The following is a 23,852-nucleotide window of genomic DNA, read 5'->3' as shown; positions in this document are numbered from 1 at the left end:
TTTTCTCCCATTCCTGGCCTCTAAGAGGACCTATTTATAAGCCAGAAGAAACCTAGGCCTCCGCATGACATAATGAAAGGCTGCCCATTGATCAGGAACACCCTTTCGGGACGCGAGTTGAATGAGAAATATACTTCCATTGGGTAAAGCCAAGACATTGGAGGGTTTATCTGTTATGGTAGTTGGCATTACCTACCAGATCCAAAGTGTTATCAATAGCTAATTTTTAAAATAAATTTATTTTTTTAATTAACATATAATGTATTATTAGCCCCAGGGGTACAGGTCTGTGAATCGCCAGGTTTACACACTTCACAACACTCACCGTAGCACATACCTCCCCAATGTCCATAACCCTACCTCCCTTCTCCCAACCCCCCTCCCCCCAGCAACCCTCAGTTTGTTTTGTGAGATTAAGAGTCTCTTATGGTTTGTCTCCCTCCCAATCCCATCTTGCTTCTCAATAGCTAAATTTTAATTTTACCAAAAAATTTTTGAAATGGATATTATTATTTCCATTTTACACATGAAGAAACCGAGTTCCCCGAGTTTCAGGGCCACACAGCTAGGAAGCTCCTGACCTGGGGGTTTTCACCAGGTCTGACTGGGTTGTTACACGCTGGCTACTTTCTTTCATTACAAAGCTTCTGCATCAGCTTGACTCTCAACTTCAGCCATGGGGTCCTGCCTCTTTTGATCTGCAAACTCCAAACAGAAATGAGAAACACATCTGACTGCGTCACACCCGTTAGGACAGAGATTATTAAAAAATAAAAACAAGTATTGGTGAGGATAGGCAGGACCCAGATCTCTCACACATTGCTGGTGGGAACGTAAAATGGCACAGCCGCTCTGGAAAACAGTATGGCGGTAGCTTGGAAATTAAGCACAGAATTATCATAGGATCCAGCATCTCCATTCCTAGGTATATGCCCCAAAGGACTGAAAGCAGGGACTCAAACAGGTATTTGTAGACTCACATTCATAGCAGAATTATCCATGATAACCAAAAGGTGAAGGAACCCAAGTGTCTCCTGATGAATGAATGGGAACGCATATAGTGGAATGTTACTCAGTCTTAAAAAGGAAGGAAATGCTGACACATGAATGAACCTTGAAGACTTTATGCCAAGTGAAATAAGCCATGCACAAAAGGACAAATTTTGCGTATTTCCACCGAAAGGTACTCAGAATAGGCACATTCATAGGGACAGATGATCGTCAGCCGTCGGGAAGAAGGGATGGGTGTTGAATGGCTGCAACATTTCAGCTCAGGAAACTGAAAAGAGTTCTGGAAAGGGGTGGTGGTAATGGCTGCAGAACTTACTACTTATTATGACTGATAGATATGCTTAAAAATGGTTAAAATGGTCAGTTTTATGTTATGTATATTTTAGATAAAGAATAAAGAATTAAGTTTTGCTGCATGTTATCACATGGATGAACCTGAAAAACAGGACGCTAAGTGAAATAAGCCAGATACCAAAGGACAAATATTGTCTGACTCCACTTTTATGAAATACCTAAGGCGAGGCAAATGTGTAGAGACAGAAACCCGATAGGAGGTTATCAGGGGCCAGGAGGAGGGGGATGGGAAGTTACTGCTCCATGGATGTCGGGTTTCTGTTTAGGGTAATGAAAAAATTATAGAAATAGGGATGCTGGTCAGATAACCCTGTGAATGCAATTAATGCCACTGAACCGTAAACTTATAAATAGTTAAAATGGCAAATCGAATGTTATATATGCTTCATCCCACTAAGAACTTTCAGAAAACGAAGAAAGAAATCTGGATAAAGGCAGGAACCAGTTTTCAGATTGCTCATGCATCTGTGTCTTTGCGGACTCTCAAGCGTCATTTTCTTGGTTGTCTTGCTTTGCCCCCTGTTTGGGCCTGAACTCTTGACCCTCACCTTGGTGCACCTGCCATGAATTGCTTCCCTCTGGGTTCCTGTCCAGATCACTGACCAAATGTACATCGTGGCTCTTAGTTTACCATTAAAGTTGCCTCTAAGGTCACCAATCCCCTGTCCTGAGGTCCCACCTTAGCCGGGTACCTTCAGAGGCTCCTTGCCACCTGTTGATCAGAGACTCACTCTGCTGGGGCTGAGTCCTGACCCAACAAAACCAGAAGCAGGGCAAGAAGCTGTTTTTCCCACTGAACCTCTGAAACAAGTGCAAACCACCCCAAATCCCATTTCAAAATAGATGTATAGGGTGCCTGGGTGGCTCATTGGGTTGAGCCTCAGCCTTCGGCTTGGGTGGTGATCCCAGGGTCCTGGGATTGGGTCCCGCATTGGGTTCTCTGCCTACTTGTGATCTCTCTTTGTATGTTAAGTGAATAAATAAAATCTTAAAAAAAAAATAGATGTATAAAAAAGATGCTAAACATCTGTTCACTCAGCTAACTTTGGCCCCCTTCCTCTTCCTTGTCAGTTACCCCTGACCCCCAAAGCTCAGGGCGGGCATCCTCACTCTCCTGCTGGACAGAGAGAAAAATGGTTCGTCTAGAGGGTCAACTGAATTGAAGGTTTAGAAGTTTGACTCATGATGGAGATTTTTCTCCCAACTCTTATAATGGGTAATTAACTGATTAAACTTCAGAGCAATCAATTGGATTTATTTATTACAGATGCCCTAAATCAACTGACCTTCTTTTTCAAATGAAAATAAATTTTTTTTAATTTTCATGGAAATGTAATTGATATATAAAATTAGATTAGTTTCAGATGTATGGCATAGTGATTCGACAATAACATATATTATGAAATGCTCACCACGGCAAGTATAGTCACCATCTGTCACCATACAAAGTTATTATACTATTATTGACTACATTCCCTATGCTGTACTTTTTATCCCTGTAACTTGTTTTTTTCATAACTGAAAGTTTGTAACATCTTAATCCCCTTCATACATTTCACCCATCCCCCCGTGGCCCCCCTCTCTGGCGCCCACCAGTTCCTTCTCTATGTTTGAGTCTCTTTTTTTGGTCATTGTTGTTGTTCATTTGTTTTGTTTTTCAGGTTCCACATGCAAATAGAATCATGTAATATTTGTCTCTGTCTGACTTATTTCACTCAGCATAATACCGTCTGGTCCATCCATGACCCATGTTGTCACAAATGGTAAGGTCTCATTCTTTTTTATGCCAAGTAATAGGCCATTACACATGTTCATACACACACACCACATCTTCTTTATCCACTCATCTATCGATGGACACTTGGGCTGCTTCCATATCTTGGCTAGTGCACGTAATGCTGCTTAAACATAGAGCGTGCATATATCTTTCTGAATTAGCGTTTTTGTTTTCTTTGGGTAAATATACCCAGAAATGGAATTACTGGACCGAATGGCACTTAGGCAGGCCGCAGTCACGTGGTAAGGTGCTCCGCATCACTCATCCTCAAGGCAACGCAAATCAAAACCACAATGAGATACCACTTCATGCCTGTCAGAATGGCTAGAATCAAAAAGGCAAGAAATCACAAGTGTTGGGGAGTCTGTGGAGAAATTGGAACCCTCCTGCACTGCTGGTGGGAACGTAATGGGTGCAGCCCCTCTGCAAAACAGTACGGCGGTTCCTCAGAAAACTAAAAACAGAGGTGTTGATCTGCCTTCTTAATGCCTGGGTGGGAATGAAGAATGAGAACGGACACACACGAACCCTACTCCGGTCAGTTCAGTCAGGCATAACGCCTAAACTACTAAGTTTGAGTCATTCTAGGCAAATCAGTCGGATGGCATGGTGAGAGTCACTTTTACAGGCCGTTAGAGGCTGCACAGAAAAATTAGTATCTCTTGTTCTTTTTAGCACAGGGGAAGCACAAATAGGACTTCATAAATAATATCTCCTCTTTACTAAATTTGTATTATGAGCCAGGTGCGGCACAGATACCATCTCTTGAGGCACGTGTTAATAGTGTCCACTTACAGACGAGGTCTCTGAGGTTCAGAGAGGTTAAGTTATTCACACAGGATCACACAGCCGGTAGCTAGTCAAAGCAGAGTTCTGAATCATGTCTACCAAATACAAAGACCCCTACCTTTCCAGCTCAAAAAAACTAATCTAAACACCCGCCGCATCACTGTGGCAGAAATCAGAGAGCTGGGCCGTGATGGCTATCCCTGAAGAATTCAAAGAAATAAAGAAATATTAACGTGTGGGCAGCATCTGTATGTGGTGGTAGGTGGGGCAGGAGCGAGGCCCCTCCCTCTCCGTTTCCAGACTCCTAGGTCAATTAGGAAGGAAGAATGGACTTAAAAGTAGTTTCTTTCCTCTTAATAGGGGCCTGTCCTTTCCAGAAAGTCAAAGCATTAACAAGAGGCTTCCAGAAAATCCTCCCACTGACTGATTTTTGCAGTGGCCCTGCTTCTATTTTCCCGAGTGTTACTCAACCATCAGCATTCATACAGTGACTGTTTTGACTTCTCCTCGCAAACTTACAAACTGTGTGAGCCCTAGTAATTCTAGGTTCAAAGAACTCTCTGGCTGAGGCATGCTCCCAGAGCTCAGCTTGTTCACTTCCATGCCGCCAGAAAAGGAGAAAGCTCTTTGAAACCTGAACGTATCACCGTGTTATTAAAAAAAAAAAAGAATACGCCTTAGAAACCCATAGTACTTTTCAATTTATGATGCATTTTTACCTATCCTTACAACGACCTTGTAAGATTTTAAGAATTTCCCCCCATTTAAGATTTTCCAAATGAGAAAATGGGCTCAGAGAGTCTGTGCGACTTCCCCAAAGCCACACAGCGTGTAAGGCAGAATGGGGCGTTGACCTGGGTCTCTTGACTTCATAGGCCTGTACTTTTTCCCACTAGATAAATCATCACACGCGTTATTATCAGTCCTGAGAAGGTTGGGGGGGGGGGTGCTTTCTTCAAAATCTCCAAGCCAGGGACGCCTGGGTGGCTCAGTTGGTTAAGCAGCTGCCTTTGGCTCAGGTCATGATCCCGGCGTCCTGGGATCGAGTCCCACATCGGGCTCCTTGCTCAGCGGGGAGCCTGCTTCTCCCTCTGCCTCTGCTGCCATTCCGTCTGCCTGTGCTCGCTCTCTCCCTCTCTCTCTCTGACAAATAAATAAAATCTTTAAAAACAAAAACAAAAACAAAAAAAACACAAAATCTCCAAGCCAAGCATCTCCAGCTTATTCTAGGGACTGTCCTGGGAGTTCGCATTCCTTCCTGCAGCTTAGCTTTGTCCTCCTCTGCTGACGGGGTTGCCTAAGGGGTTGCCTAACGTGTGCGGCACCCCTGGCCTGCCTCTCCCCTCTGCTCCCCTCAGCATCCCACAGGGGTGGGGGGGGCAGATGGAGCCCGATTGTACTTGAATCTCCTTTACCTGCTTCAGCCAACTTGCCCGGGCTTCCCCAGACATCTCCTTACTTTAAGCAAATGCTCCTGAGGTGCTCTGGGACTCATCTAATCCTTTTCTCCCTTTTTACATGTTAATGCTCTGATTTACAGCAGCAGCAGCACAGGATAGAAAAATAAATAAATAAATAAGCAAACAAAGAAATTCCTTCTGTTTTCCATTTTGCTGGGTAGCAGCGGGGAGGAGGCGGGAGGGGGACTTCTGGGGTGCTGCTTGGGTTCTATTTTGGGATCTGGGTACTGCTTACACAGGTGTGCTCCCTTGGAAAACGTTCCCTGGGCTGCGCACAAATGAGCTGTGTATGTATGCTAGAATTCAAGTAAAAATTCCAGCAACGGAGCTGGTAGATTTGTGGCGGTGGTGGCCTTGAGAAGGAGGGAATGCTGAATGGCTCTCTGGCAAGCCTGTTGTGGGGGTGATGAGGGAACAGAAGGCTTGCTGAGGATAAAGCAGAAACCAACACCCTGCAACCTTCCCCCACCCCCACTCCTGGGTGGGACAAATGTGAACCTCTTAAATATCTTAATGTTAATACCTTGTTAAGGGGGCACCTGGGTGGCTCAGAGGGTTAAAGCCTCTGCCTCTGACTTAGGTCGTGATCCTGGGGTCCTGGTATTGAGCTCCTCATCAGAATCTCTGCTCCGCAGGAAGCCTGCTTCCTCCTCTCTCTCTCTGCCTGCCTCTCTGCCTACTTGTGATCTCTGTCAAATAAATAAATAAAATCTTAAAAAAAAAAAACCCACCTTGCTAAGAAGGGGAAAAGGACCTTGACAATGGCAAGGCCTCTGGTATCTGGTATCCTGTAGGTCTTCTTTAGCATATGAAAGTTGTAGTGAAACCTCCCTTTTTCCTAACCTCCCCCAACACCATCATAGGTAACCTGCCACCCACAACCCCTGGGCAGCAGCTCTTTCTGCCCACAGGTCCTGTCCCCATGCTTTTATAAACCAACATTTTGCACCAAAGATGTCTCAAGAATTCTTTCTTGGTCGTCGGCTCTGGACTCCCATGAACCTCCCTTATATTCTAAGACTTCATCAGGGGGAGTCCCTACACCAGAAAAGGAGCTACACTCCATTCCTCTAAGATGTCTCCACTCAGAGCAGAGGCCTCAGCATGCTTCACGGTGAACCATTCCACAGCAACCCCAAGAAAAGGCCATTCTGGGAGCCTGGGTGGCTCAGTGGGTTAAAGCCTCTGCCTTCCAGGATCCCAGGTCATGATCCCAGGATCCTGGGATCGAGCCAGGCATCGGCATCGGCATTGGCATCGGCATTGGCATCGGGCTCTCTGCTCAGCAGGGAGCCTGCTTCCCCCCCCTCTCTGCCTACTTATGATCTCTGTCGTATAAATAAATAAAATCTTTAAAAAAAAGAAAGAAAGAAAGAAAGAAAGCAAGCAAGCGCCATTCATAAAAACCTACAGCTGGAAATGAACAAGGATCAGAGGGTTCCAGCCCATCTCTTTGGACAGGACTGTCCTCGCCCGGGCAGGCCATTCCAGGAGACCTGGTCCCTCCATCCAGGGAGGGACACTGCCCCATCTTCTCGGTCACCCTATCACACATGCTGACCCCAGAAAGTCATAATTTCTCAAGAACATTTCTCGTTCTAAGATTTAAGAGTCAAGAGGTTGTATTCTGCTTCCTAACTTAGCAAGGATCTTAAAACTAATGGACATCTGCCCTAAGCCCTCTACAGAGGTAACTTGCAAGGGTGGAGTGTCAATAGATAAGCGAATGGCCATTAATTGGCATAGGCCCATCCCAGGAGTGGTCCTTACGTCCGAAATGACTCCCTGTTTCCTGGACAGCCCATGTCCTTTCAAACCACCATGTGGATATTCTTAACCCAGAATGCTCTTCCCTTCTTTATTTAGGAAACACCACCCCCCACAATGAGGGCATAACCTAAAGGTCCCTTCTTTGGTGAAGCCTTTCCTGACTGCTCCAGGATCTGGAACATTCTGTACACACGTCTAGTAGAATTTGCCACTTTGCACTACAAGTATTTTTAATTTTTCCAAGGCAGGTTTTGTTCCTTATTCCCATTTTAATCCCTAATGCCTGGTCCCATTCCTGTTAGTTAAGAGGTGCTCAGAAGCATGTCACCATGGAGGGGCCACTGCTTTAAGTAATCTTGACATCTCATGCATTTATAAAATAAACCCTTCTCCAAAGGATTGTTTCTAACAGCCAAACACAGGAAACAACCAAAATGTCTCTTAAAAGATGGATGGTTAAGCAAACTGTGGTATACCTATACCAAGAAATAATGACTCAGCCACAAAAAGGAACAAACTACTGATTCAGGCAACAACTCAGGTGGTCTCAAGGGCATTACACTGCGTGACAAAGGTCAGATACTGCATGCTTCCATTTATATAACATTCTAGAAAGGGAAAAAGTGTCAAAATGGAGAATGGATGAGTGGTGGTTAAGGATTCAGGATAGTGGGGGGAAGGGCCACGGGTGAGACCATAAAATGGTGGCACAAGGGAGATCTCTGTGATGACGAGATGGTGTTGTCCTGGTTCCAATGGGATTGACACACATCTACACAGGATGGACAGATCTGAGGTTTGGATATTCTGGTTTTGATTCCCTATGACCATTACGTAAGATGTAACTACTGAAGGAAATGCGGTTGAAGGCACCTGGTACCACACTCTACTATCTTCGCAACTCCTGTGAATCTACAATCATTTCAAGTAAAAAGTCATAACATTTTTTTTTTTTTAAAACCAGTTCCCCAAGGTTCCCTCTATTCTCTGAGTGTGTATCCTTCACAATGACCATGCCCATTTCTTAGTATGTTACAGCTTCAAAATGCTTCCATGGAGATTAAACTATGCCATTTCAAAATGACAGCAACTCTACGACATCTGCGCTCTTACCCCAATCAGTGCAAGGTAGCCGGCAGCGTGTGGATGGAGGCATTAGATTCCCCAAATTCCCGTCCTCCCAAGGCCAAGAGTTGTTCAGATGGGAAGCCCAGGTGCTCCTGGACTTCCACGTTTCTAGAATATCCTGCCTCTCTGGTTGACTTCTGCTCCTCTGCTCTGATTCCCTCCATGTCCCAAGCTTCATTCCATCATACCCCACTGATCCTAGTTATTGATACTCTATGGCAAGGAGGTGAGCTGTGAAAATGTCTTACCAGATTAGTGAAGATGTATGTGTAATAGGCCGACACCATCCCTAGTTCAGCTGCCTGCAAAGGGAAGACATAGAGATTAGACAGAAAACAAAAACTCACTGGGAGTGAGTGAGCAGTGAGGGTTCCAAGCGTCCACCATTTGTCTGACCCACCACCCTCTTAAGCTGCCCTTGACTTTGGGAGGATGAAGAACAGAAACACTGGCCTCTAGAGTCAGGTATCTCCACCACCACCCCAGCTTTCCACCCCTGCAGTGACACTCGTAGAAGGTGATATTCTCATGCCTAACACATTCCCATGAATACAACCAGATATTATGGAAACCAAAATGACTTTCAGGGAAATGAAGCAAATAATAAACCAGACAAAAATAATCATCTGCCAAACTATTAGCAGTAACAGTGGCTACCATGTACCCACTGTTTAGCATGGGCGAGGCGCTAGAGAGCATCTCACTTGGGCTAAGTCGATGAGGTAGGCCTATCCCTCTTCCACCTCTCATCTGACTGCGGAAGAATCTCGAAACACCAAAAGGCTTTGTAACTTGCAAAGACCACATGTCTCCTAAGTGGGGAAAGATGAAATTAAAGTCAGGCCGCCTAATTTCAGTCCTTTTAACCTAACTGTCCTCTCCCCGGAGGACCGTGGTGTTGATGGAAGTCCCGACAGCTCTGTTAGGGGCTGAGGCAGAGACAGGAGAGTCTGCGGGTTACAGGCGATTCCCAAATTAATTCAACCCTTGTCAAAGGCAAGCGAGCAAGACTCATCAGAGTCTTTGAATCTGCAGTAATGTAGGAAACAAGCGAATCATTTGCAAACTTTGGTCCTTTATTAGTAGTAAGGAACAAGCTGCCGGTGACATGCCTCACCCTTGATCACAGCACACCCGCGTGTCATCGTGCCGCAGTTGGGAGGCCGCGACATCAGAACAGCCTCCCTTTTGTCTGATCTTTGCAGCCCTCACAGACACCCCTCACCAACCTCCCCTGTCAGTGTGCCTGACTTTGAGTGTGACAAGTGCTACAGACACCGACAAGTAGATCAGGTAAATAATGAGCTCAGCTCTCCCGGGGACCCTCATGCCTTCTGACAGGCAGATTTTCATCATGTATGCTGCAGCCCCAGGGCCACTGGGAAGTCACTTTTGTCCTGCCCGCTGAGGTGCATGAGGGGAAAACAAGGCCAGGGATGATTACATTTTCCTTTTACAAAGTGTTTACCTCCCAAGGAGCTCCAGTAACTTTGTGAGCCTTCTCACAGGAGCCCTCACAGGTTCCTTGAAGGGCAGTCTGGGTCCTTCTATTGCCACCGCTCTGACAAAAACTGAGGTACAGTAGGCTCTAGGCCTGGGGCAAGAGGATGCGAGGGTCACAGGGGACTCGAGGCCTCTCTTCTTCCTCCAAAACTACATTTCCCCCTCCACTTCCAAGAGGCCCATACGGCCTGCTGGCCAGCCCCTCCCATCCCCTCACACTCAACTCTGTCCATAGAAAAGTGCCAGTGCCTGTCACCACTGCCTGGATAGGTGGGAACCCCGCTTAACCTGGCGACAGAGAGGGGCTGGGGCCTGGGGTGGGGAGGGGTACCGTCAGATGCTTAGAACCCATTTGCGAAATCTGCTGCCCGAAGATAAAAGACAAGAGATCCTTGGTTTTTAAGACCTGAGTTCTGGGTAAACACACAGTTTGTTGCCGGAACAGCTGCTCAATAAAGTAGGGGATTACTCTGCAAATCCTTCTGAAATCAAGAGACAGCAGAGCGCTGCCAAGCTCTGCGGCCAGGCTCACGTGGGCGCGGAGAGTCTCCCAGAAGCTCCGTGCGCTCTCTGCTCACACAGCTTCCCACACTGAGTCCAGCCTCCCTTGGGCACTCCCAAGGCTGTGCTGTTAACCAGGCAAGGACGAGCCCGCGGCCCGAGTCCGGGGCCTGCTGTGGGGCCTGCATGCTGGGGGCACCAGGACGTCAGATGCGAACAAAGGGAGCCGGCTTTGAAAGTCTCACTGGTCAGTGATGGGCTTGGTGTGAAGGTCACAAAGGCCAAGGCCAATAGGTGGTCTCAGGAAAGCCTGCTACTGTCCACCCAGCAGAAACAATTGCTATTAATTATCATGACAGGGGGAGTTTTCTTCAAAAACTCAGCCATTAAAACCCAAAAAAAGTGTTGTTGATGAAAATACCCAGTACTGGCAAGGGTACCATAAGATACCTATACGCCGCTGGTGGGAGTATAAATTGTTATGGCCTTTTGAAAAGGCAATCTGGCAAATCATATCAAAATCCTTAAAAGCATGCATCTCTTTAACTGAGTAATTTCACTTCTGGAAATTTATGCTACAAAAATATTCATGAATGTGCATAAAGATTTATGTATAAAGATGCGCATCCTGTATTGTTTATTATAGCGAAAGATTGAAAACAACCTGTATCTCCAACAATAAAGGGATGGTTAAATAAATTACGGCATATCCGTATGATAAGAAATGATGTTGCCATTAAAGTATTTGTAGACAAATATGTAATGACATAAGCAAAATGCAGGGCATATAATTAAGTGAAAAAAAAAGCAGGTTACAGAAGAGTATGTGCAGGGTGATGATAATTTTGAAAAGAAACAAATGTGTCTATAAAGGCAGAAAGGAGAGACATCAACATTTCACAGTGGCTGTCTCTGGGTGATGGAATGTCTTTCTTTTCCATGTATACCTGTAAGATCCTATCCTATCCTATCCCAAAGTAGAGGCTTATAAGAAAGAAGGGAAAAGCTATAACAATTCTTATTTTCTTCTATGTACTTTTCTGTGCTTTCCAAAATTTCAACAATAGGCGTATTATTTTTTCAAAAAGAGCCCAACCACATAAGCTGGGAGCCATGAACTAGTCCTGAGGTTAACATTATTATTATAAAGGCTGTTCCCAAAATGCTTCCACATGGGGGCGGCTCAGGAAGGCTCTGGCTCCTACATGGGGCACCGCGCATTCTGTCTGGCCTCTGCAAGGGCAGTGAGATGGGGTCGGGGGGAGGGGCACATGACCAGGGACGGCCATTATCTCCCTCTCTGTCCCTCATCATCCCTGGGGAGTTGACCTCTTTGAGGTCCTGAAACTTAGAGGATCTCTTCCACTCTTGATGACTTCATCCATCAGAGGCCCAGACACAAAACAAGAGAAAAAAAGAAAATTTCCATTTGAGTGTGTGTGTTGAGTTGCGTACATGCACCCGGACAGATGTGGGTTTGGAGCTGCGGAGAATTACTATAGCAACGGGCTGAAGGGACAGCCCTCGGTACTCAGAGAACTCATTCAAATCTCTTATTAACTCCGAGACAAAAACTAGCTGGGGAGGGGCGGTGTGGGGGGAAGAGGGGGGAGGAAGAGACAATCATCTGAGTGTCTGCCCGGCTCCCCACAGCTTGGCAGAGGTTAAGGAGAAGCCTTGCTCCCCCAGTGGAAGATAGCAGGTTGCGTTTAATGTGCAATTAGGACGGCATTAGAAGAAGCCAGTGTGCCTGGAGGGGCTGGAGGAGCTACGGAGCGGCCTGCAAGCAGCGTCCCTCTATCTGGAATCGCAGGCAGAGCCCAGCCACCAGGCCGGGAGCCGGTGCCTGAGGACGCTGAGGCTGCCCAGCTGGTCCCATGCTGTTTCTCCAGCATGGACTCCTCCTACCCCCTGCCCCGCCACCCCTGACTTTCCAATCTGGGGCCTGCCACCCTGCCCCTGTATTTGCGGTAGACGAAGCTGGTGACCGGCTATCAGAGACAGCAGGTACGCGCCCAGCTCTGCTCCTCGCCATTCATCGCCCAGAGTCCCAGTTTCTTCGCCTGTCCAGGGAAGATGGGGTACGAGCCCCATTTAGGCACTGAGAGGATTAGGCTGGGAAGCCCCACGGCAGCGCTTGGGAAACCAGTACGCTGTGCAGGGAGGACCCAGAGGGCTGACGCTCTGCTGTACACGCTGGTCGGACTGCCCTGGCTGTCCACACCTGGAAATACTTCTATATTCCTTGGCACAGAGCCTTGGCCCCCAAAGGCCATGGCCCCTCCTGAGACCCCACAGACCCTGGTAGGGAGGGTTCTGGCTGGGGGCTGTCTGGCTGCACCGGGAGGTGATGCTTCTCCAACATCAGCCCCATCTGGCCTTTCCTTTGGGCGGCCAAGACACCTGAGGCAAGGAGGGAGCTGTGTGCCAGCTCAAGGGGAGGGGGAGGGGGGAGGGACAAGGAGGTTCCGCGCCTACCGCGCCTGCCGGGCCTGGCTCCCACCTTCAGGAGGATGGTGTGGGACATGGAGGCGTTGGCGTGGATGATGATGGTGGCGGTCTTGTCGTCCCGGATCTCCTTGAGGAGCGGGGTGGGGTCCCGGGTGTCATCCAGCATCCGGACTGAAAGGGTGTCCTTGGAGATAAGGAATTGCCGGAGCAGCTTCTCCAGGTTTAAAAGGCCTGGAGGGGAGAGAGGATGAAGGCGCTGAGGGTCCCCGGTACTTCCCTGGGAGACACCGGGACACAGGCAGGATGAGCGAGGCCCTGGGCCAGAGGCTGGGCCATGGGTCTGGCCCCCACTGCTGGTGCAAAGCAGCAGCCCCTTTACCTGAGCAAGCTTCTCAACCTCTGTGGGCTTCTGTATTCCCAGCTTCAGTCAAAAGAATGTTCCTAAGCCCCCGCGCCTCCTCCATCTCCATCAGGAATGTTCTTTTAAACAGAGATTGAGGTCCCTTGACAGGAATGAGAGGATTCCCACTCCTCCCACACAGCACTGCCCAGCGGCCAAGACCTGGGTTCAGAGACCAGGAGGCCTGGTTTTTCCCCCTAAGTTGGCTGCTCACACACCAAGTGACCTTCTCACATGGCCACGGCCCTTGGCCTCAGTTTCCTCATCTGAGAAACGAGAATAAGCCACCAGCTCCCAGGATGCTGCTGAGGATGAAATGAAGGAATCTGTGAATGGCTTAAGCCCGGGCCTCGCCCATCGCAAAGGCCCGCAAAGGTCCCATCTAACTCTAGGAAAGCGGGGCCTTTGTTTTCCTCAGGGATGTGGGGGAGCAGTTCCCTCAAGATCACAAGGTCCAGGAAACAGGTCTCACCAAAACCCTTTGAACTCCTCAGAGCATAGTGGTTGCATTAAGACAAGGTATTATTAAGATTATAAGAGCACAGGCTTTGAACTGCGCTCCAACGGCAAGAACGCAGGCTGGGAACAAAAGGAAAATACGGGATCCCCTCCCCGCCCCCACCTCAGCTAACTGCTGTCTAGGAGCAGGGGTGGGAGGAGGGTCTCCAGAATGATGTCACTGAGACACAAGGGTCTTAATTCAGCTTTGCCTCTGAAGAGGCAGGCCAGGAAGAGGGTGGGAGTGGCGGGGGTGGGGAGGGGTGGTGTTGGGGGTGGGAAGGGTCTCTTGGTTAGAGATGGTCTCAACTCCAGTGGAAAGAATAGTACAGGCATTTGCTCCCAAAAGCAACAACAAGAGTAGGGTTTATTGATTCTTTACGGTGTTCCAGATAATGAGCTAAACCTTCCACATGGCTTGTCCTCAAGTCCTTACAACAATCCTACAACGCATTTTAATCCCACACAGGGGAACAGGAGGTACGAGATGAGTAGCTCCGCACACTGGATGGCAAGGGAAGGACTGGCTTTCTGAGCCAAGGCCCCCGCGCTCCCGCTCCTGCCCCAGCTACAGCACAGTCATGGTGGGGATGTCTTCCAAATGACCCCCGACTCCTCCCTGCACAGGTTCCTCACCCTCCTGACCCTTGAGTGATGTGGGAAACAAAGGCAGAAGAGAAATGATTAAATCTCCTTCCTTCCTAGAGCCCACAGACAAGTCCTTGAAACAGGCAGAGTGGCATTCCTCTGGGGATGCAACTGTCTCTCCATGTTGACAGTTTGCTGAGGGAAAAGGGCAATCCCAGCCCGACTGTCTCCTCCCAACTCCCAGGAGCCCGTACGTCTACTTCAACACATTAAGAATTCCTTTAGAAATTTCCTTTACCTCTAAACCCCCAAAATATATGTTGGCAAACACCCCCCAAAGCATATGGCCTGCCGATCTACATCTGAATGGTCTCATGACTAAGGTTTTATAAGATGGTAATAACTGACCTTTTCCCAACCATAGCTAGCCCCCTCAAGGTCCTGGAAACTTGACTTCCAAATTCCTTAGAGACTTACGCTATATCCCTAACTTCCTCCTAACTTGAAAATATATAATGGTCCACTCCTCATGACCCCAAAGGAGCCTCTTTCTGCCCACAGGTCCTGTCCCTGTGCTTTAATAAAACTAGCTTTTTGCACCAAAGACTCTCAAGAATTCTTTCTTGGCTGTTGGCTTTGAACCCTAATGTCTTTCCTACATCATTGAGGATGAAATGGTGAGAGAGAGGCCTCTGAAGGGCATTGCAGCCGCCTCCCTTGATCTGTAGAGATCCTCTTCACACAGGAAAGTAGCTGGGACCAGGGACCAGGGTTCCTACTTTCTCTTCTCTGTGATGAGAGATCTTTCTCTCATCTCTACTTTCTCATCTCTACTTTCTCATCTCTACTTTCACATCTTCCTATATGGCCAGAGGCCTCCCAGGACACAAGCAGCAGGGGCCACAGGCACAGAACCTAGGAGCGGCCTGGGGGTATGCATCTCTGGACATGGGGAGGAAAACCCACAGTGACTGTGTTTTCTAACAAGGACAAGGTAGCAGGGTGTAACCCAGGGACCTGGCAGGGTAAAGACAGGAGCTCTGGGAAGGTCACGCCAACCCCCATCCTCCAGTCCTGGGTCCCACCAAGGTGGTCTGGGGAGCTGGCGGCTGCAGCCCGGAGGGGAAAACCCTGGGAGGGGCTGTCATTCAAAAGGCATCATAGCTGTTTGGCCTTTCCCTTCCTTCCCCCACAGGGCATCAAAGGAGACTTGTAATCTGTCCCGCTCTCTGTGGCCCTGCAGGCCCTCACCCTTATCAGAAGGGGCCCTGATGCTGCCGGGCACTTCCTGCAACTGATTTACAGAAGATCTGGATTCAAGCTCAGAGTCAGCCCTCCCCAGCTGTGTGATCTTGAGAAGTCATATAACCTCTTGGAGCCTCCATTGTTCATCTATAAAATGGGTATAACTCACGGAGATGCAGAAGCATGCTGGGAACTAGAACGTATGGTTTCAGCCTTCCTTCTCCTGTATTTTACTCATCGCCACAACAGCCCGCAGAACAAAAAGGGACCACAGTGCAAATCTGTTCAACCAACACTGCACATGTCCTGAGGGCCAGGCCCTGGACCGCCAAGACATCAGCAGAGAGGGGTGGGTCAGATACAGACTCTGGAAGCTTAGAGGGCAGGGACTTGCAAGTAAGTCCACCATGAAGCTCAAGTCAAACCCATATTTTGTTTGATGCCTTAAATCATCCCGTTTTCTGGGGACTGCCGTTTTTAGGTCTATATGTAAAATGGAGAGAATATTCACGTCTTCCTCAGAGGCGATGTGAAAAGCAAAATCTGACTTGCACAAAGGTCAGGGGAGAAGGTCAGGGGAGGCCACAGGAGCCAGTGTTCCTGGACAGCTGGCTGTCTCTTTGGCTCAAGAAAAGATCTGCCTGGGCGTGCTAGGGAGGAGGGAGCACCGCAGCTGGAGGGGCAAGGCGAGTGGTGGCCGAGGACAGTGCCACGGACCCTGGAACGAAGCAGGGAGACTCGCTAGAGCCTGCCTGGGAAAGAGGCCAAATCCCATGGGATCCTTCAAAGGGGCAATGAAATTCATGGGACAAGACAGGGAAGCTTGGAAGAGGGCAGGATTAGGCCTCGCATGGAGATGCCCAGCCAGGACTGTTCATCTCTTTAAAATTGTCAGGTGCCCTGCACTCCCAGGGAAGAGCCTCCCAGATGTCAGATAAATTGGGGCCCCTGCTCCGATCAGTGCCCAGTGTACCCCATTGGACTGTCCTGTGGGGCACTCTGCTGCCCTTTAAATAAGGAACCAGCATCCCCATCTTACCCAGCACACTTTGTCATGTGTGCTGAGAGGCGGTGGGGGGGGGTCGGAGTGGAAGGGCAGCGAGTCGGCGGGGTGGGGTAGTGCGGAGAGTCTGTATCCCACTCAGGATCTCCTATCAGTCACTGCCTTCCCAGCCTGGACTGCACCTGGAGCAGCAAACAGAGCACAGGGTGGCAGGGGAGCCCCCGGGGGGTCCTAGCTCTAGCACTGCTGGGACTGGCCAGTGGCGGCGACTCCCTCTGTCCCTCAGTGACCTTATCTGTAAAGTAAGGACAACTACTACCTTACATGGTTAGTACAAGGAGGGCAGGCAAGCAGGGCAGTGTTGGTTTCCTTCCTAGAAGATGCTTCACAAATCCGGTTTCCGTTCACCCCCTCCCCCACCCTTTCCATCCTAACTGTCCTTTACCCATCTCCTCCTCTTCCCGGGTTTATTATCCAATCCACAAAATATGGTCCTTCATTATAAACCACGCAAAACACTTGGTAGCATATATGTATGTGTATATGTATATTATAGGAAATACGTAAACACGAAGCATTTCACGGTGTTCCATACGAATTCCCATTTCAGACTCTTCCGCACATGCCCGGTGTGAGGCAGGGTGCATGGCGCTGGCTGGGGGGCTGAACTAGACACTGAGGCTGTGGGGGGACAAGCGGGACCCCATAGCCCCACAGAGCAGGGGAGCATCAGTGCCAAGTGGGGAAAGGACACTACGTGCCTTGAGGAGCAGCTGAAGGAAGGGGGTCCCTGGCTTGAGGAAGAGTGTGAAGGACCATCCTGAGACAGACTTGCTCCTGGCAGCCTCAAGGACGACACGTCAGAATAAAGAGTGGAGGGAGGTCACAGGGAGACAGACTTAGCTCTGTTCAAGCTATCTCAAGATGCAGTGGTAGTGAGCTCCCTGTCACTGGAGGTAGTTAAGGAAAGACTAAAGCCCCTCTTGCCGACTGTCGGTGAATTACACCAGTGGATGGAAAGTTGGACTAGAAGAACACTGCTGTTTTTTCTAGCCCAGAGATTCTCTAGTTCTATGAATCAGAAAGGGATCCTTTCTCATGCTAGGCAGTGCAAGGAATTTGCAGAAGGGGAAGTGTGGTTTAGCGATATTAAGAACATCAGGAGTTTCTGCGTGCGGTGTAGAATTTTCCAAACGTCATTCTCCTCACCTCTATCTGTTTAATGGAACTAAGGGATTTCCTAAAGGCAGCTGCCACCAGAGGGGTTCAAAGCTGCTCTTTTCCCGGCTTCCCCTCTGCCACTGCCCCAGCCCTCCTCTCCTGGGGGGCCCCGGGCCCAGCAGCAGGTCTGCCTGCCAAGTCCAAGGCTGAGAGGGACCTGGGGAACCTATTAGCCTCGCTCAGGATCCAACGGGATGGACGGATGAGAGCCTCAGCAGGCCGGCTGTTCTGGGAAGCAGGAGGGAGGCTGACTAGAAGGCAGGGGCCAGGCGGGGTGGGAGGAGGAGGGAGAAGCCGTGAAAGGCACAGCCGGGGCTGGACAGGGCTGCAGGACTAGGACACAAATACCTAAGTGATGGGTCTATGGGGGACACAAAGGACCCTTGTACCAAAAAATAAGAATAAACACCCATTTCAACTGGCATCTATCCCTCTCCACTGGCGGACTCCCTCGGCTGTGGGCTCTGGTTATAGGAGATGCTAATTCTCCAGGGAGGGACGGCACTTTTAAATCTTGCTGGAGGCTGGGGATGTAAAACTGACCTCGGGGGACTGTGGCGGGGATTTGGGGAGATGCCATGGTTCGCCATTGTGCCCGCACTGACCTACACCCAGTAACGCTTCATGCCCCTTCCTGCTGCCAGGCCTCGTGCCTCAGGGTGTGTGGCTTTCAGACCTTTTCCACGAGCAGATTCTGACGGGGAGACGGGGAATGAGAGTCCAAGGAGTCACCATGGGGAAGGGACACAGAGCATGTTCAAGGGCTTGAATGACCCATGGCACCTGCTTCCTGGGTCTGTCTCATCTCACAGCTGGGCTTGGCCCTGGGAACGGGCAGACCTGCGAGGCCAGACCACAGGAGACAGAAGAGGAGACAGAGAGGCAATGAGGGAGAAGGTGAGATTTTCCGCTCATGGGCAAACCGTGCTCTGCCTGGCTCGGCCCTGCAGCCCGTCGTCTTCTCTGACACAAGGGCGGGCGTGGGAAGAGTGTGGCTTCTGCGCTCCCACTGCCTCCGAACTTTGGAGCGTGTCTCCAGCTTGTGCCTCCCCTAGTGGGGTTCAGCAGGTGCCCCTGCCCTGAGCAGTCTCTCACGTTTCCTCATACACGGTTGATTGAACACCCCACCCTGGCCCCCACCCCCAGGGCTCGGGGAGGGCAAGTGTGCCTGGTGGGAGGGGTGCAGTGACAGATCATAGAGCTAGAAAACCCGAGACTGACCAAGACCCAAACCAGGTCTCCTGATTCTGGCTTCCGGCTTCTAATTCCCCACTTGAGCTGGCATGGCAAGGCGTCAACCCAGCCACAGAATGGGAAAAAATGGTGCCTCTCTTCTGTCTTTTCCACAGCATTGAAACAAGCAGGGAGAAGAGGAAACAAGAACCATGCGTGTTGAAAATAAGACTTAATCTCCCTTTTCCTCATGCAGATAATAGGAATGTTTATAAAGTCCATATTAGATGGTTATCACGAGGCTCAAATGGGATAATTTCTAAAGCCGTAGCAGAGTGAGTGCTCACTAAATGATTAATTTTTGTATTGCTCCCAGCAGAAGGCCTCCCACAGTGTGTTGCCTTCTGAGGCTGGTGTGGGGAAGGTCCTCTAGAGTCCCACCATTTTCACAAGGGGCTCTGAGTATCAGCCCTACTCTCCCATCTCCGAGCCCTCGCTGCCACAGCCAGGATCACAGGGTAAAATAAGTAAATGTTTATTATATTCTGGGGCCAGATACCTTCCACCCAGATGCCCTGAAAAGCAGTCTTATTCCCACTTTAGCAGAAGGGAACTGAGACTCAGAGAGGTACGGTGACCTGTCTAACATCACACAGCTCATGCGTGGTAGAGAAGCTTGTTTTGGCTCCCAAGATGGTTCTTTTTTTTACTTCACCCTTCTGGACTTCTCTCCAACTGTACTTCCTCCCCGAGATCAGAGTCTGCTCCTCTCCAACCACCTGGGCAGAGTTTAGCCAACACAGGGATGATGGAAGGACAGTGCTGAACTCTGGTCACTCTGCTCCAGGTCCTGACCTGGTATTGTTTGAAAGGGATCCAAGGAAGGAAGGAAAGAAAAACTCACGTGTGCCTCTTGTTGCCCAGGTATGGACCCTGTGTCGTGCTCTTTGGGTATCTCGTCCTACTTAATCCCCTCGGCCATCCGGCAAGGGAGGCATCATCGTTCCCACTTCATAGATAAGACAACAGGAAGCTGGAGAGTATCTATGTTACTCTCCCAAGGTTACACAGGTGTTAAACAGATGGGAGAAAGACACGTAGCCACAAAAAGGACATTAAAATACTTAGAAACATCAATGCAAACATTAAAAAAACATTAGTCTTTGAATCTGCTTGAATATACCAGGAAAATATCTAGCATGTTGTCCTTGTGACTACAGGAAATTGAAGGCCCTGGGTCCATCCTGAGAGTCTCAAAAGGTAGTCTTGCGGCAAGGCTGGGTGATGGCGCCAAACGGGCCTCAGGGGCCACGGTGGGGAACCTCGACTCTCCCCATTCGGGGGCTCCCAGGACAGCATGCCTGCACCCCTCACCACATCTCCCTTCACTAGGCACATGCAGACGTCCTGATTTTTAATCCCATGAAAGAAAAATAATGTAAAATACAATACAACTCTACTTGGTCTAAAACCTGCTTATTAAAACTCTACTTTTGGAAAGAAAGAAAAAAGGTGGTAGGGTTCCCTGTGGAACGGTCTCCGTTATACCTAATTTTGATGGCTGAAAAATAGAATTAGATGCCTGTTTCTAATTCAACATGCGGCATCTCTTGGCCCTGCATTAATAAGGAAGACAGAAGCTCACCTCCTCCCCAGCTCGGAGCTGCATTTCCCTTCAGCCCCTGATTTCTTCATCCTTTGATTAGATTTTAATCCTCTTTGCCCTTGAACTTCTCCCGCTCTGCCTACCTTCCTTCCCTGGGCCCCAGGAGGTGGGGCCCGGAGTCACTGGGCAACCTCAGTGGATGAGTTCTTCAAGAAGAGGTAGTACTGTGTGGTTGACGAGTCCCGCCTGGGCGGTGGCCTGGCCCCTCTGGCTCTCAGGCAGGCTCATCCTCTTCAGGACTGTGTCTGTGCTCAGCCATCCCGCACCCTGCTCGAGGGAGCAAGTGGGACACGCTGCTCCGGAGAGATCTCTGCCCTTCAAAGGACACCAGGCCTGCCAGGCGGAGCCTGCCCTAAGCCACTGCTCTGAAGTTGTCTGTGCAAATGAGGAGGACAGAAGGGGAGGTGAGGAACTCCTGACTCAAAAGACCTGAGTGAGAATCATGGTTTGCCACATAAAACCAGCTGTGTATGACCTCAAGCAAGTCCCTTAACAGCTCCAAGACTCTGTTTTCTTGGTTCTAGAATGACTAGGAAGGAGGGGCATAAAATGGCAAAATGTACATGAAAGGGCTTTGCCGTCTGCACAGGACTGTATGAATGTCATGCATGTCAAGGAAGGTCATGATTCTAAGGGAAAGAACCCTGCCTTACGAGGCAACCGAATCAGGTGAAGAGCTCAGCACACAGTAGATGCTCAGCAAACAGGTGAGCAACTTACTTGCCAGGAAGAGCTGAAGCAGAGAGAGCAGGACTCACCCTATGAGCAAGGGGGACTGTGGCTAGACACAAGAAAGAACTTCCCATCAGGTTGCTCAGACACTGGACCCTGCACAGCAGGAGAATCTTTGCTGGGAGAGACTGATGGCCTGACCTCATTTTGTCCCTCTGATTTTGTCCCTCTGTCTCTTAACATTCCCGCTGTATGCATGGGGCACTCTTGTTGAGTCCTGCCTGAGGGGATGTGGCAGAAATTTCCAGGGGGAGAATCCTTGGTTGGGTTCCACCTTACAGGGTTGGAGGACGCCACAGGAGGAGGGCCACCTGGTGGGATGCCATGGTCCTCAACCCCATTAAACACTAGCATCCTGTGGGCTTCTCGATCAGTATCCCTTTGGGACTTATGGTCAATCCTATTCGGAGAGAAGAGGTAAATAGGTGTTTTGGCCACAGGACAACTCAGTGTGTCTGTGCTAATGTGTGCCGTGAATCTCCATGAGGCGAAACAGAGTAAAGTGTTTATCCAAACATCCCTCCCCCACCCTTTTTTTTTTTATTTCAGCCACAAAACACTTACTATCTAAAGCAGGGCTGTCCAATAGAACTCTCTCTGATGGCGGAAATGTTCTGGGTCTGTGCTGTCTGCGGGGAGCTAGTGAGATCGAGGAATTCGATTTTGAGTTTGAGTCAACTTTGACATGGGGAACTCCAACACCTCCGAACCCACTGGATCATTGTGATAATTAAATAAACTATATAAAAACTACACACAGTTGGAGCTTAGTTACTCTCTGGGGTAGCCCAGAGTAAATCTCAAATCGGTGTTTATGCAAGTAAGTGAATTGAATGGCCATCACAGGAGGCAGTTGGGTGCAAATGCCTTGTGAAGAAAGTGATTTTGTCCGTTGGCTGGGAGGGGGTGGTTGTTTACAGGTGCTGGAGGGGTTCTGGGTGGAGAAGGGACTCCAGCGGGCAGAGCAGATCTGAGAACCCACATGAACAGGAGCCCCGATGGAGAGGACATAGGTCGGCCAGTGCAGCCTGCCAGGACCTGCCGGCGAGCTACACGGGATGCAGATGCCTGGGGCTCAGGCACAGGGCCCCAGGGACAGGCAGGGCCCAGCACCTGCCTGACCACATGTGGGTGCACAGCTGTCACTGGGAGCACACAGATGCCCAGATTTGCTAGAAAATGCTGGCTCAAATTAGCTAAATCTCATAAACACTAAATTTACATTACAAATTGTCTAAGAGTCAGAGAAACCGTATTTCTAAAACCTGCATTTGCAAAAAAATGCTTTATCAGGCATTGCCCTTGGACCTTGTTCCATCAGCAAAACCCGCTCTCCAGGGGAAGAAGCTCTTCAGCCCATCAAGTACAAAATGCATCCAATTTTACATTTTCCCTCTCTCTCTCTTTTTGTAGATCCTTCACAATGAGGCTGAAAATGTGGGAATTGAGTTTGCAGATGCAAAAAGGCTTGGATGTTGGCCAGTCTCCCTGTAACCCAGTTCTCTCTGTTCCGCCCATGTCTGGCAAAGGGTGTTCCTGGACGGCGCGCTCTCTCTCTCCCTCCCGGTCTCTCTCTGTCTCTGTCTCTGTCTCTCTCTCTCTCTCTCACAGACACACACACACACACACACACACACACACACAGAGACCACAAACAGCCAAGGACACGTGGGAATGCCTGAAGCTGCTGATCATCACCCCCACCAGCAGAGGGAGCCCTCCCCTACCAAGCGGATCCAGAGCCAAGGGCAAAGCCCTGCGGGGGTGGAAATCCACAGAGGAACCAGGACTGCCTGGGGCGGAGCCGCGGGGGGGCCGGGGGCGGGGGAAGCTTACATTCTGCTTTGGCACAGATGAGGCAGGCGGTGGTACAGTTGAAGAAGTTCAGGATCCCAGCGACAGCCACGCTGATGTCCGTGTTGCTGGGGTGGAGGTTCAGGGTTGTGAATCGCTGGAACTGGAACTTGATAAACTCCTCCGGGGCCACTTTGAAATGAGGGACCTGGGAGGAGCGGCAAAAACAGGTGTCCGGGAGGATCCAGAATGAGTGCAAAGGAAAGCAGCCATGAGGGAAACGAGGCTGTGGACGGTGGATTCTTCTCGGGAAGGCCTTTGCCACACTCCGGTGTGACTCGGGACACCCAAGCCGGAGGAAGAAGGCAAGAATGCGTCCTGCACGATGCTTAAAATAGGAACACCCAGGATGAGAAGCCCTCTGGCCGGAGACCTGTATAAGTGGCCTGTGGACCTTGGCACGGGGGACTGTGGCCCCGAGAGGGCAGAGTCATAGGTCTTTATTCTCAGAGCAACTGCCCGCAGCTAGGCAGCCAGACAAAAGTGTCTCGAAGCCATAATCCTTACAATATTTTATTGGTAGCTAATAAATCAGAGCAGAGGCGGCAAAAAGAGAAAAACACTGCCCTGGGGACTAAGAAAGGAGCCCCATCAGCCCCACCTGGCCAACAAGTGTGTACAAACCAGCTCCCAACCAACTTCCTGTGTGACAGCCTGGGATGGGTCCCTCTGCAGACACACACTCAGAGTGGGGAGCGTCGCAGGCTGAGAAGCCGTCCAGAGAGCCT

The 23,852-nt window shown here is 49.6% G+C and overlaps 1 protein-coding gene across 6 annotated transcripts in view; it reads right to left on the bottom strand.

Annotated features, from left to right (window-relative positions):
* The window catches only part of GRIK4 (glutamate ionotropic receptor kainate type subunit 4), a 410,487-nt gene that overhangs the window by 131,600 nt on the left and 255,035 nt on the right, over positions 1-23,852 (bottom strand). For all 6 annotated transcript variants that reach the window (XM_082683693.1, XM_082683692.1, XM_082683690.1 and 3 more), the window contains 3 exons: positions 23,107-23,272; positions 12,797-12,975; positions 8,538-8,591 (listed from right to left, as the gene is read on the bottom strand). In XM_082683693.1, coding sequence (XP_082539819.1) covers positions 8,538-8,591; positions 12,797-12,975; positions 23,107-23,272 — 399 coding nt within the window. The remainder of the gene's footprint in view (positions 1-8,537; positions 8,592-12,796; positions 12,976-23,106; positions 23,273-23,852) is intronic.

Source organism: Mustela nivalis (genome assembly GCF_964662115.1).
Source record: "Mustela nivalis genome assembly, chromosome: 9".
Taxonomy (NCBI): Eukaryota; Metazoa; Chordata; class Mammalia; order Carnivora; family Mustelidae; genus Mustela; species Mustela nivalis.
Note: the sequence above shows the minus strand (reverse complement) of the source record. Positions and strands in the feature narration are given on the sequence as shown.